The following is a 15,303-nucleotide window of genomic DNA, read 5'->3' on the forward strand; positions in this document are numbered from 1 at the left end:
CCAGGGTGGCACATCAATACGTGCCATTGCCAGAAGGTTTGCTGTGTTTCTTAGCCCAGTCTCAAGAGTATGGAGGAGATTCCAGGAGACAGGCAGTTACTCTAGGAGAGCTGGGCAAGGCCGTAGAAGGTCCTTAACCCATTAGCAGGACCGGTATCTGCTACTTTGTGCAAGGAGGAACAAGATGAGCACTGCCAGAGCCCTACAAAATGACCTCCAGCAGCCTCCACTCCGCTCCGCCTTGTTGCCAGATCTAGCTATTATAAGCGTCACTTGACTTGTTTTAATACTTAATGTAACAGCGTTAATAAAGTAATTGGGGCATTAATAAAGTGGGAAGATGAAGGTTGAGGTTAAAGATTCTGTATCCTATTTGCAAAACACAAGATTTAAACTTAGTTTGGTGCATTTGTCAGGAGCTTGGTTGTGTTTGTTTTTTGTAGCAATATCTGGCAACACTGCTTCGCCAGCACTGACAGGCAGCAATCAAAAAAGGAGCGTGCGGATAGTTTATTGTTGAGGAGACCACATTCGTTAGACAAACACAATGATCACCATGATATACAGTGAGGAAAATAAGTATTTGAACACCCTGCTATTTTGCAAGTTCTCCCACTTAGAAATCATGGAGGGTCTGAAATTGTCATCGTAGGTGCATGTCCACTGTGAGAGACATAATCTAAAAAATCCAGAAATCACAATGTATGATTTTTAACTATTTATTTGTATGATACAGCTGCAAATAAGTATTTGAACACCTGTCTATCAGCTAGAATTCTGACCCTCAAAGACCTGTTAGTCTGCCTTTAAAATGTCCACCTCCACTCCATTTATTATCCTAAATTAGATGCACCTGTTTGAGGTCGTTAGCTGCATAAAGACACCTGTCCACCCCATACAATCAGTAAGAATCCAACTACTAACATGGCCAAGACCAAAGAGCTGTCCAAAGACACTAGAGACAAAATTGTACACCTCCACAAGGCTGGAAAGGGCTACGGGAAATTGCCAAGCAGCTTGGTGAAAAAGGTCCACTGTTGGAGCAATCATTAGAAAATGGAAGAAGCTAAACATGACTGTCAATCTCCCTCGGACTGGGGCTCCATGCAAGATCTCACCTCGTGGGGTCTCACTGATCCTAAGAAAGGTGAGAAATCAGCCCAGAACTACACGGGAGGAGCTGGTCAATGACCTGAAAAGAGCTGGGACCACCGTTTCCAAGGTTACTGTTGGTAATACACTAAGACGTCATGGTTTGAAATCATGCATGGCACGGAAGGTTCCCCTGCTTAAACCAGCACATGTCCAGGCCCGACTTAAGTTTGCCAATGACCATTTGGATGATCCAGAGGAGTCATGGGAGAAAGTCATGTGGTCAGATGAGACCAAAATAGAACTTTTTGGTCATAATTCCACTAAACGTGTTTGGAGGAAGAAGAATGATGAGTACCATCCCAAGAACACCATCCCTACTGTGAAGCATGTTGGTGGTAGCATCATGCTTTGGGGTGTTTTTCTGCACATGGGACAGGGCGACTGCACTGTATTAAGGAGAGGATGACCGGGGCCATGTATTGCGAGATTTTGGGGAACAACCTCCTTCCCTCAGTTAGAGCATTGAAGATGGGTCGAGGCTGGGTCTTCCAACATGACAATGACCCGAAGCACACAGCCAGGATAACCAAGGAGTGGCTCTGTAAGAAGCATATCAAGGTTCTGGCGTGGCCTAGCCAGTCTCCAGACCTAAACCCAATAGAGAATCTTTGGAGGAGCTCAAACTCCGTGTTTCTCAGCGACAGGCCAGAAACCTGACTGATCTAGAGAAGATCTGTGTGGAGGAGTGGGCCAAAATCCCTCCTGCAGTGTGTGCAAACCTGGTGAAAAACTACAGGAAACGTTTGACCTCTGTAATTGCAAACAAAGGCTACTGTACCAAATATTAACATTGATTTTCTCAGGTGTTCAAATACTTATTTGCAGCTGTATCATACAAATAAATAGTTAAAAATCATACATTGTGATTTCTGGATTTTTTTTAGATTATGTCTCTCACAGTGGACATGCACCTCGATGACAATTTCAGACCCCTCCATGATTTCTAAGTGGGAGAACTTGCAAAATAGCAGGGTGTTCAAATACTTATTTTCCTCACTGTATCTGTACAAAACTGTGTCAAACGCTATCAAAGCAGTACTAGCCATTATTATCTTAACAACCGCAGACCTCACTAATTTAGTGCTGTTCCAGCAAACGTGATTGTGTCTGCCGAACAATTTTTCTGTTATTCGGATAAATTCGTTATTCGTTTACGAATAACGCGCAAGTTCGCTAGAAGGGGAACGTCTCGGGTTATGCATGTAACCATGCTTCCCAGAGAGGGAACGAGATGTTGCGTCTCCTCGCCATACCTTTGGTGCCCAAATCGCAATCTGTATCCAGAAAGGCACGGAAAACAAATAATGTGTTCTAACAAATATTGCGAGCTACTTAAGGAACATGGTTAGCTGATAATGGTTGCCTGTTACATTACAGTATATTTAATTTCACTACCACATAAACAGAGTAAGAAGAGACGACTGAGAGGACGAATTATTTGCAGATCCTGAGCACCACTTACAAGAACCTAATCTTGTAAAATGTGTGGTAAGAACTGTCACTCTAGTATACACAGAGTACGTGTGATTGCAAATCTCGAAAGTGAAAGTAAAAAGCGATCGTGCATTTAGAAGCAGCTTCAATGTCCCACATAATAGTGGCTCTCTAATGGCCGAAATTTATATACGGTATAATTACCCAATTATATAACTGCAAGATAAAGTTTTCCTCCCATCTCGTATTTATTCTATTTAGGGGTTCTGTAATACACGTCATTTTCTTCCCGAACACGGGATTGGGATGCGGTGGGTTGTGGGGGGGATGGGGCGGGGTCACGATGCCACCTCAACATCGTGATGTCTATCAGCCATCGGCAACAGACGATGGCATTGTCTATCGGCCCAAACCTAGGAACCATGGTTACTTCTGGAACCCGAAACGTTTTATTGCATTCAGTGTGAACGCCAACTGATTTATGTCATGCAAGATGAGGCTCTCGCAACCTAAATCACCTATCAACACGATTGCAATGTGACACTGGTTTTATACAATAGTAGTTCAATAAACAAGAAGTTAAAATTAAGTGACTTACATTTTAGACACATTATTGACTGTTTTTGCTCAATTTCGCTGTGGAATCAAGGCCACAGCAGAACTGTTGTATCTTCCCAGTTTCGTTACTGAATGAATCCACAATGCATTTTGCATTGAAAAAAACCAAAATATTTTGCATGTGTATATATATATATATGCATGTATATTGTAATATATATATATATATATATATATATATATATATATATATATATATATATATACTGTATATATTTTAATATGCTGTCAATTATAATTCTTGAAAAAAAAATGGTATTGGCAGGTCACACTTCGGAACTTGGAATCAGCCAAGAAAGTTGCAATCGGTGCATCTCTACTAAAAATTAATACAGGAATAATTTTCTGTCTGTACTGAGAGTTTATATCTGTTATTTTCACAGTTTCTCACAGTAACATTGTTCTCGGGACCAGAGATGACTTCCTACAATGTAAGTTACTGGGTAACATCCCTACATCTCACCCTCACACTGACAGAATTTCATGTGAAATGTTCACGCAATATTACCGTAATTTTACATTCTGACTTGTAAAAACCATTCACGTCCTCGTCCTTTTTATGAGCCTTTTTCCGAAACTTCTCCGCTTCTCAAGATGGCCACCATCAATCACATAAGCAGAGCTCTTTAACTGCGCTCTAGTCTCTGGTCAAACGCTCTCAAACCACTAATCTGTAGCTTAATGTAATCTATTAACTATGCACATCATAACGTTTTTGGCAAGTAGGCTATCCATATTATGACAACATATTTTAATAAGACTGAATTTGTATTTAACCTGATCACGTTTAATAAAAAGACATATTAATTAACGCCGCATGACGATTATACAGTGAGCAAAGAACATTTACATTATCAAAGAATATAACTGAATTCAGTCTAGCGTGAGTGTAAGCACTCTAAAAAGAGCTATAATCAGTGATGTTATCTGCAGTGTATATGATGCATTAATTTTTTACATTGCATGTACATCTACACTTTGTTGTTTCTGATGAGAGAATTCGAGACTGCACTGACCAAAACTTGTGTGTACCAGCAATGTTAATATTTAGTCAAATCCCCTTAAATAATAGAAATATTAAAGAAAAAAAAATTCTTGACAATCACAAAAGCACAAATATATATTGGTTAGCATATAACTCTGTCTTTATTCATTTGTATGTTAATCTATAAGAGTTCGGGCTGTTTTATATTAGGATTTTGTCAAAAATCCTGACCATGACCTGCAACATCAAGGCACACCCCCCAGAACCCGCCAGATAAAATATGTTCCCGCGTCTATTCTAATACCTCTGGAGTTCATCTTCACTCAACCCTGGAATTCACCATCATGGAAATGATGCTCTGAGTAGTACTGTACCTTAAAAAGGGTATTTCCCTCACCCTGGAAATTAACATTTCTTTTAATTAATAAATAATCAATTCTGAGCTAGACAAACTGGTCAATTGATTGTACTGTAAATTCTGCTTTATCAAGCTAATTCTACTAACTTATCCAAATATTATAATTAATTATAACGAGTCAAGATTAATTATTAATATTCTCCCTTTAAGCTAATTTTCTACATATTTTGGTGGAGAATGGTGGCATCGTTTTAAACATTGTTTGCAAGCAGACCCATTAATCAATCGTATGTATTTGTCTCATAAGTTTTATTAAATTCTTATACATGCATGTACCAGTTTCTGATCAAAATCAGATATAGCTTGAATGCACTTTCCTACAAACAGTACAGAAGTTCATCAATGGATTTTGGGGCACTAGTGCGCATGTGTGAGGTATAGCTCCTCTCCCTGGTCTCGACAAAGTTGTTATCTTACCGTGTTTTATTTAGTTTTTCGCTTGTAAAGTGTGTCTACTCATTTCATTTAGCACAAACTCTTAAGACGTTGGAAACTAAGTATTCAGAGCTGTCTGAACAAAACAATCAGCTCCGTGCTAAAGTCATGGATCTAGAAGCTTGGTCTAGAAGACACAATATTAAGATCGTGGGGATACAAGAAGGAGAAAAGGAGCGTAAACCCACTGAATTTGTTTCAAGGCTGATACCCCAATTGCTTGCGGAAGAGCATTTCCCTCATACGGTTTAAGTGGATCGAGCGCATTGTTCTCTTCAGCCAAAACCGGCTGCGGGTGAAAAGCCGCACACAATCCTAGCGCATATCCATCATTTTCAAGAGAAGGAGCTGATTCTGCACGGTGGGAGATTGCAACCGTTGGAATACAAAGGGAAAAGGGTCCTGATCTTTCCGGACAATACTAGCGAGGTGATGTCTCAGCGGAACGCCTTTCGGGATGTAATGCAAAACCTGCGCAAATAAAGGAATCAAGTTTACTCTGCGATACCCAGCTAGGCTGCAAATTCAACATCAGGTGGTGGGGGCGGGGAATTCAGGGGACTAGATCCATGCTTCAATTATATTTTCCTATGCCATTATATACAACCCGGATTTTAAAGTTTAAACCCATTTTTTAAATTTGAATAAAATGAAAACTAAAAGACTTTCAAATCATAAGAGCCAATATTTTATTCACAATAAAACATAGATAACATAAATGTTTAAACTGAGAAATTTTACAATTTTATGCACAAAATGAGCTCATTTAAAATTTGATGCCTGCTACAGGTCTCAAAATAGTTAGTACAGGGGCATGTTTACCATGGTGTAGCATCTCTTCTTCTTTACAGTTTGAAGACGTCTGGGCATCGAGGTTATGAGTTTCTGTTTTTTTTTGTGTTGGAATTTGGTCCCATTCTTGCCTGATATAGGTTTCCAGCTGCTAAAGAGTTTGTGGTTATCTTTGATGTATTTTTTGTTTAATGATGCGCCAATTGTTCTCTATAGGTGAAAGATCTGGACTGCAGGCAGGCCAACTTTTCATTGGATAATAATAATTTAAAATGGTGGGAAATATCAATATGAAACAAATGTTTTTCTCAAATACACATTGGACACAATTATTGGTGCCCCTAGAAATTCTTATGAGTAAAATATCTCTGAAGTATATTTCCATTCATATTCACAATTTTGAGCACTCCAGGGTGATTATCAACATGAAATTATCCAGCCATGGCTTCCTGTTTGACAGAAATATAAATAGGAGGGACAACAAAGCCCAAATTCCCTTAATCATCCATCACAGTGAGAAAAACCAAAGAATATATTTCTGATGTGCAGCAAAAGATAATTGGGCTTCACAAATTAGTGAAATGGCTTTAAGAAAAGAGCTAGAACAGTGAAAATTCCAATTTCCACCATCAGGGCAATAATTAAGAATTTCCAATTAACGTAAAATGTTACGAAACTGCCTGGAAGAAGACTTGTGTCTGTATCGTCCTAATGCACGGTGAGAAGGAGAGTTTGAGTGGTTAAAGACTCTCCAAGGACCACAGCTGGAGAATTGCAGAAAATAGTTGAGTCTCGGGGTCAGAAAACCTTAAAAAAAAAAATTGTCATACAGCACCTATCACCACATGTTTAGAAGGGTTTCAAGAAAAATTATCCTCGCTCATCCAAAAACAAACTCCAGCGTATTCAGTTATCAGACACGACTGGAACTTCAATAGACTGGCTTCTATGGTCAGATGAAACTAAAAAATTAGCTTTTTAGCAGCAAACACTCAAGATGGGTTTGGTGAACAGAGGGATAAAAAGTACCCCATGTGTACAATGAAATATACTGCTGTATTTTTGATGTTGTGGGCCTATATTTCTGCTGGAGGTCCTGGACATCTTGTTTAGATACATGGCATCATGGATTCTATCAAATACCAACAGATAAAAATCAATAAGTCACTGACTCTGTTAAAAATCTTATAATGGGCCATGTTTGGATCTTCCAACCGTACAATAATCCAAACACAAACCTCAAAAACAACACAAAAATGGGTCACTGAGCACAAAATCAAGCTTCTGCTGGCCATTCCAGTCCTCTGACCTGAACCCTGTAGAAATATAGATGAGCGGAGTGAACTGAAGAGAAGAAGCACCAACATGGAGCTGGGAATCTAAAGGGTCTGGAGTGATTCTGGATGAAGGAATGGTCTCTGATCTCTTGTCAGGTGTTCTCTAACCTCATCAGGCATTATAGGAGAAAATTTAGAGCTGTTAAACTATCAAATGGATTTTTTTTTTTTTAAGTATTGAATAAAAGGGTGCCGTCTAGGCCACTAAAAAGGAAAAGAAAAATGAGATGCTCAAAAATTAAGTGGATAACAACACTAAATACATAGTGGCAGAACAATACAAGTTCAAAATCTTATGCACTCACTTGGGGTACATGAATAGGAAAACTCTTCCACAGAATAGTTGACAAATCAATCCCTAAATTACTGATATAAGGTTTCCAGACATTATAAAACTGATCTGGCTGACCATTAACTAAACATGATAAATATTCCAGCGGAATTAGTTCCATTAAAATCTTGTACCATCCAGAAATAGTCTGAGTCTTATCACTTATCCATCTCATTAATATATTTTTCCTGGCTGCGAATGTGAGAAGATTGTAAAGTCTCTTCATTTGATAAAATCAAAGTTTTATCCAGCAGACCAAGGATCAAAAATAAAGGATCCACAACCAACTCCTTATCAAAGAGATTACTCATTTCAGATACAATCTTGACCCAATATATTTGTAACTGATTACATGACCAAAGGCAGTGAGTGAGAGTGCCAATTTGTGTTTTGCACTTAAGGCATAGAGGTGAAAGTGTATTGTTAAATGCATGTCTACGGTTTGGTGAAATATGCAGTCTATGTACAATTTTAAATTGTATTGCTTTGGCACGGTTACATACCAAAATAGATTTGGCATATTTCCAAATATCATCCCATTCTTCTTCACTTATAGAGATAGAAAGTTCCCTCTCCCAAGCGAGTCTAGTATTCAAAACTACTTGTCCCTCAATTGTAACAGTAAGAAACCTATATAACAAACTCACTGATTTCTTGCCGGGTGTTTGAAAAATAAATTTTTCCGTAGGAGACAGACTTCAATTAGTACATAAGGTATCCTTCAAAATATAGTTTCTAATCTGTACAAAAAAACGAAAAAAGTCCTGTTTTAATAATTGGTATTTCTGTCTCAAATCCTCAAAGGACATAAGGCCTTCTTCATCAAACACATCCTTAAGCCGATTAATACCCCGATTCTCCCAAAATTTAAACCTCCCATCAAATCTGCCTGGAGGGAAGTACGGGATATTCACAATTGGTGTAAGAGCAGAGGTTACTTTAGTTTTTCTCTCAAAACGACATATAGCCCTCCATGCCTGAAGTGTATTTACAGTTACAGGGTTATCACCGTTCTCCAAAAAGAATATCATTTTTTTTGAGAAACAACAGATCCATAAGGGACATTTTTGACAATGACTGCTCAATGTCCAACCAAATAGAAGAATTATCGAGAACAACCCAATCAGAAAATATATCTTAAATGTGCAGACCTATTGATATAGCTTAATATTAGGTAAATCCAATCCTCCAATTGAGCCTGGTATTTGCAGTGCAGAAAACTTTAACCTTGGTTTGCGCTTGCTCCAAATAAAGGAGGAAAGCCAGCCATTCACATCTTTTAAAACCTTTTTAGAGAACAGAATAAGGATGATTTGAATTGGGTACAAAAGCTTGAGAAGGACAGTCATTTTTATAAGGGCCATTCTACCCAACCACGAAATTGGTAGAGCGTGCCATCGGTTTAAATCATCTCTAATTTTACTAAGCAACGGCGTAAAATTGTCTTTTGAATACATTTTTTAATACAGGGCTCACAAAAATACCTAAGTATATAAATCCTCCAGGGGACCACTTAAATGGAAATGAGGGGCTAATATTTGCCATTGTTTTCATGGAACCAACAGGCATAGCCTCTGACTTACTGAAATTGATTTTGTGTCCTGAGAAAGTACTGAATGTATTAATGGTGTTAAGAAGAGATGGTACTGAAGAGTCAGGATTTGAAATGAAGATGAGCACATCATCTGCATAAAGGACTAATTTATGATGTTTTTCCTCAGTCTGTAAACCTTCAGTCGAAGGCTCTTTTCTAATCACATTAGTCTCACGCTGTTTAAAGACTTGTATAACATTAAGAAGACGTCGCATATTATTGCAAGATGAGCAGTCTTTTATAAAACCTACTTGGTCAACTTTGATAACATCTGTTATTACATTCTCCAAATGAGAAGCCAGGATTTTGGCTAACAACTTCCTATCCGTATTTAATAGAGATATGTGTCTATATGAAGAGCAGGCTTCGGGAAGTTTACCTTTTTTCAGAATAAGGGGAATATTAGCTTCTCTCAGAGATTCAGGGAGCTGCCCAATGATAAATGAGTGGTTAAGCATATTAAGCATAGGTTCAAGTAACAAAGTGTGTCATTCCTCATAAAATTCACAACAGATGCCATCTGGGCCTGGCACTTTTCCATTCTGCATATGTGAGATTGCCTCCATTAACTCTTCTTTAGAGATAGGAGCATTTAACTTTGCTTTCTGCTCTACTGAGATAGTTGGTAAACTAATTTTGGGGGAAAAAAAAGCTTCTAATAGGATATTATTGCTACTAGACACTTCAGTATTGTATAGGTTCATATTGTAATTTCTAAATGTGTTATTAATTGACATACGATCATAATGTAATTTATCATTTGTGTCTAATATTGATATGATTGAACGTGAATCACTGTTCTTTTTAGTAACGTATGCCGAAAATTTACCCGGTTTATCTCCGTGCATTTGTATTCTGCATCTGGGTAAGCAGTGAATCTATAGAGCACCTCAGTGCTGATATTTTGAGTAGCACCTTATCTGCAGTCTTAATATATTTTTCCTCTTTACTCTTCAAGGCCACCTCTAATAATCTTCGGGTCCCATTTTTTTTAACGTTTCTTAAAAGTAGAAAAGGACAAAATTAATCCTCTTATATAAGCTTTACTGGTCTCCCATAAGAGAGAAGAGTCTCGCGTAGTTTGAGCATTAATAGTATAGAAATATGTAAATTTCTTAGAGAAAAAAGGGTTAAATAACTGATCTTTGAGTATATTAGTGTTTAATCTCTATTGCCGAAAATTATCTCTATTTGATGCCTTTATGTCTAAAACAACCATAGCATGATCTGAAATTACAATATTATTAATACAACATGCTACAGCTAAATGAGCTTAGACATAAAAAAAAAATTATCAATCCTTGTATAACATGGATGTGGTGGGGAGAAAAAACTGTATTCTTTACCAGATGGGTATAGAGCTCTCCAAACGTCTATAAAATCTAGGTCTTCACAAATGCCATTAATTTGTTTAGCTATCTTAGATGGGGCCATTATTTTATGGGAAAATCGGTCAATGACAGGATTTAACATACAGTTAAAATCACCTGCAGCAATCATATAATCCGATCTCAAATCATGAAAGTCAGCAAATGCCTTCATAAGGACATTAGAGGGGCGCCCTGGAGGATAATAAATATTAAACAAGGAAATAGACTTGCCATATAAAGTGCCATTTATAATAACAAAACGACCTCTATCATCTTCTGTCAGTTTAACAACATTCAGTGGGATGTCTTTTCTGATCAGCACTGCTACCCCTCTACTTTTTGACGAAAAAGATGAGGAATATACTTGATTATATCCCCCCTGTTTTAACTTTAAATGTTCCTGTTTATCTAAATGCGTTTCTTGTAGTAGAGCTATACCAATCTTCTCTTTTCTACAGGTGCTGGTCATATAATTAGAATAGCATCAAAAATTCCATTCAAAAAGTGAAACTTGTATATTATATTCATTCATTACACATAGACTGATATATTTCAAATGTTTATTTCTTTTAATTTTGATGATTATAACTGACAACTAAGGAAAACCCCAAATTCAGTATCTTAGAAAATTAGAATATTGTGAAAAGTTTCAATATTGAAGACACCTGGTGCCACACTCTAATCAGCTAATTAACTCAAAACACCTGCAAAGGCCTTTAAATGATCTCTCAGTCTAGTTCTGTAGGCTACACAATCATGGGGAAGACTGCTGACTTGACAGTTGTCCAAAAGATGACCATTGACACGTTGCACAAGGAGGGCAAGACACAAAAGGTCATTGCAAAAGAGGCTGGCTGTTCACAGAGCTCTGTGTCCAAGCACATTAATAGAGAGGCGAAGGGAAGGAAAAGATGTGGTAGAAAAAAGTAAAAGCAATAGGGATAACCGCACCCTGGAGAGGATTGTGAAACAAAAGCCATTCAAAAATGTGGGGGAGATTCACAAAGAGTGGACTGCAGCTGGAGTCAGTGCTTCAAGAACCACTACGCACAGACGTATGCAAGACATGGGTTTCAGCTGTCGCATTCCTTATGTCAAGCCACTCTTGAACAACAGACAGCGTCAGAAGCGTCTCGCCTGGGCTAAAGACAAAAAGGACTGGACTGCTACTGAGTGGTCCAAAGTTATGTTCTCTGATGAAAGTAAATTTAGCATTTCCTTTGGAAATCAGGGTCCCAGAGTCTGGAGGAAGAGAGGAGAGGCACACAATCCATGTTGCTTGAGGTCCAGTGTAAAGTTTCCACAGTCAGTGATGGTTTGGGGTGCCATGTCATCTGCTGATGTTGGTCCACAGTGTTTTCTGAGGTCCAAGGTCAACGCAGCCGTATACCAGGAAGTTTTAGAGCACTTCATGCTTCCTGCTGCTGACCAACTTTATGGAGATGCAGATTTCATTTTCCAACAGGACTTGGCACCTGCACACAGGGCCAAAGCAAACAGTATCTGGTTTAAGGACCATGGTATCCCTGTTCTTAATTGGCCAGCAAACTCGCCTGACCTTAACCCCATAGAAAATCGATGGGGTATTGTTAAGAGGAAGATGCGATATGCCAGACCCAACAATGCAGAAGAGCTGAAGGCCACTATCAGAGCCACCTGGGCTCTCATAACACCTGAGCAGTGCCACAGACTGATCGACTCCATGCCACGCTGCATTGCTGCAGTAATTCAGGCAAAAGGAGCCCCAACTAAATATTGAGTGCTGTACATGCTCATACTTTTCATGTTCATACTTTTCAGTTGGCCAAGATTTCTAAAAATCCTTTCTTTGTATTGGTCTTAAGTAAAATTCTAATTTTCTGAGATACTGTCAGTTATAATCATCAAAATTAAAAGCAATAAACATTTGAAATATATCAGTCTGTGTGTAATGAATGAATATAATATACAAGTTTCACTTTTTGAATGGAATTAGTGAAATAAATCAACTTTTTTGATGATATTCTAATTATATGACCAGCACCTGTAATATAAGTCAGGACCTTCTTCCTCTTTATAGGATTGTGAATTCCCTTAACATTCCAAGTACAAATACGAAGTGTGTTATCCATTGTCATAAACCTCAATAAAGAAACAGTTGTACCTGAACATCAGAGAGAGGTAGAGCAACGCATAATCCATCTGCAGCTCTCGAAGACGAACTTTGAACTCGTTGAACGATCTTCTTTTCTGTACCACAGCCGCTGAGTAATCGTTGAAAAAGGAGATTATCGGGGTATCTGCATCCTGCGATGATGCCTGCTTACTGTTGAGCATGAAGCACTTAGTGGTGGCTGCCATCATTCGTTGTTTGTCTTGGAAGTTATGAAATCGACCGATGACAGGTCGAGGACGGCTGCCCTGAACCGGCTTTGGAGCGAGGGAGCGTGGGGCTCTTTCTAACTTCGATTTACCTGCCTTCGTGTCCAGGTGAAGGTAATCCGGGATCCATTTTTCAAAGAACTTGAGCGGGTTGGATCCCTCCGTATCCTCTGGTAAGCCAACAATGCGTACATTACATCTCCTTCCGTGATTTTCCAAGTCGTCTACTTGCTCCGTCAAATCACGTATATGTTTTTCCAAATGTTGAATCTTGGTTTCATTGTCAGTGCATGTAGTTTCAGTCATTTCGATTCTGTCCTCTGCTTCTTGGACTCGCTGTACAATACTTTGAATTTTAGACAACTGGTTGTCTATCGCTTCGAGAACCGTCGAGATCTTAGCATCGATCACTGCGACTATGTCGTCCGTCATGCTCTTCATAGCTTGTATAAGGTTAGAGTCGGCGACAAGACTGTGAGTAGGGCCGCCAGCAGTCGCCTTTTCGGCCTCTTCCTCATGCCTTAATGGGGCTGTAGCTGGCATGCTATCCACGGCTATGGCTGCCGAACTATGCATGTTTTTTCGCACTCCTCAGCGAAATGCCTGACGATTTGTTAAAATAATTGTTTAGACTCATTCTATAAAATTAAAGGTTGCCAATGAGCTACTTTTCTGTCTAAATGAAAAGGAAACTTTTATAGATAACCGAGACTAATCACACAGCTCACAAGAACGAGTGTTCACTCTACGGCGCCATCTTGCATCCCCCATTTCCCCCCATTTTAAATTCTTATTATCCTATGAAAGATTAGATTTTTTAAATAAAAGATCAAAAGGATTAACAATGCAGATTAATTTTCACAGCCTTCTTTGATCATATTTACCAAGGGTGCCAATAATTCTGACCACTACTTTATGTTGCTCTAAAACCTTTATATACCTTTCAGCATTCATAGTGCCTTCCAAAACATGCAAGCTGCCCATACCGTATGTCAAGTCACCTTTATTTATATAGCGCTTTTAACAATAAAAAGCAACTCAAAGCAACTTTCCAATATCAAAATAGGAAAATAGTGTCAATAATGTAAAATGACAAGATTAAACACTCAATTTTCAGTTAAAGGCATTTCATTATTGAATTCAATGATGTCATCATCCAGCTCAGTTCAGTTTAAATAGTATCTGTGCAATCATGTTGACGATATCGCTGGAAAATAAGTGTCCCCAACTGAGCAAGCCAGAGTGGCAAGGAACCAAAACTACATCGGTGGCAGAATGGAGATAAAAACCTTGGGAGAAACCAGGCTCAAAGTAGAGAAACTGCGGAGAGACCAGTAGTTCAATTCCAACTGTAGCAAAGTCAGATTGTGTAAAGGACTCATTTGGTTTCCGAGATCTTGTCCCGATGGCTGTCTAGGTGACGAGGTCTTCACTGGGGATCTGTCTCTGGGGCTCATCTAGGTGTCCTGATGTCCACTGATGTTCAGGGCTGTAGAGGTCATCTCTAGGTGCTGATTGACCATCTGATCTGGATATGGACTGGATCCGGGTGACTGCAGTGACCATCTGATCTGGATACGGACTGGATCCGGGTGACTGCACTGACCATCTGATCTGGATACAGACTGGATCGGGTGGCTATGGTGATCTTGGAATAAGAAAGAAACAGACTAATATTAGTGTAGATGCCATTCTTCTTACGATGTAACAAGTACATCGGGTTTTATGGGAAGTGTTCCCGGTTCTGGTTGACCTAATTAATGCAGCCTAACAATCCTTTATTTTTTTGTTAGCAACTTTTTATTGGTTTTATACACACAACAAACATCCATTCATGACAAAACACAAAAACAACAACAACAGACATGCTCTATATAATCCAGTACTTTAGAAAAAGAACACTGCCAAACATCAACAGCACCCGGCTCGGCCCCATCAATTTGTGCCGCTGTACATTGATGAGATATAAACTTGGCTTAACCATATAATCAATTTGTAATAACGAGGATAAAAAAAAGTTTACATGTGTCCATAGATTATACATAACAGAATAGGACACTCCCCAAACATATGAAAAGTACCTGCTAACACAGTATTACAGAAATAGAAGTTGTAATTTGGTTATAGTTTAATTTTGAATCTTTTGCAAGGAGTTATTATATGTGCTCTAAGAATAACTTTGACCTTAATTTATCTGTCGACTTGGGAGAGAGTGTGGTCTAACCTCAGTTTAACCTCTAAAAGCTTGGCTCATCGTCTTATACATTTCAGATAATTCCCGATTCCAAACAGATTTGACAGAAAAAGACACTGTAATGCGATCAAAAATTCCATTACAGAAGACAATAATACAAAACTGGTTTACACTGCACATGTGTGGAAAAACATATTGGATCCGTAGCCTCCTGCAAATAGTGACTTGTGAATGTACAACAGCACGAATCAATGGGGCCAAGCCTTCTACCATTAATGC

General features: G+C 38.6%; 1 protein-coding gene across 1 annotated transcript in view; it reads left to right on the forward strand.

Moving 5' to 3' along the window:
* The window catches only part of LOC131525604 (tripartite motif-containing protein 16-like), a 47,530-nt gene that overhangs the window by 18,501 nt on the left and 13,726 nt on the right, over positions 1-15,303 (forward strand). The window contains exon 5 of the mRNA XM_058753434.1: positions 3,591-3,638. Coding sequence (XP_058609417.1) covers positions 3,591-3,638 — 48 coding nt within the window. The remainder of the gene's footprint in view (positions 1-3,590; positions 3,639-15,303) is intronic.

Source organism: Onychostoma macrolepis, chromosome 19 (assembly GCF_012432095.1).
Source record: "Onychostoma macrolepis isolate SWU-2019 chromosome 19, ASM1243209v1, whole genome shotgun sequence".
NCBI classification, from domain to species: Eukaryota; Metazoa; Chordata; class Actinopteri; order Cypriniformes; family Cyprinidae; genus Onychostoma; species Onychostoma macrolepis.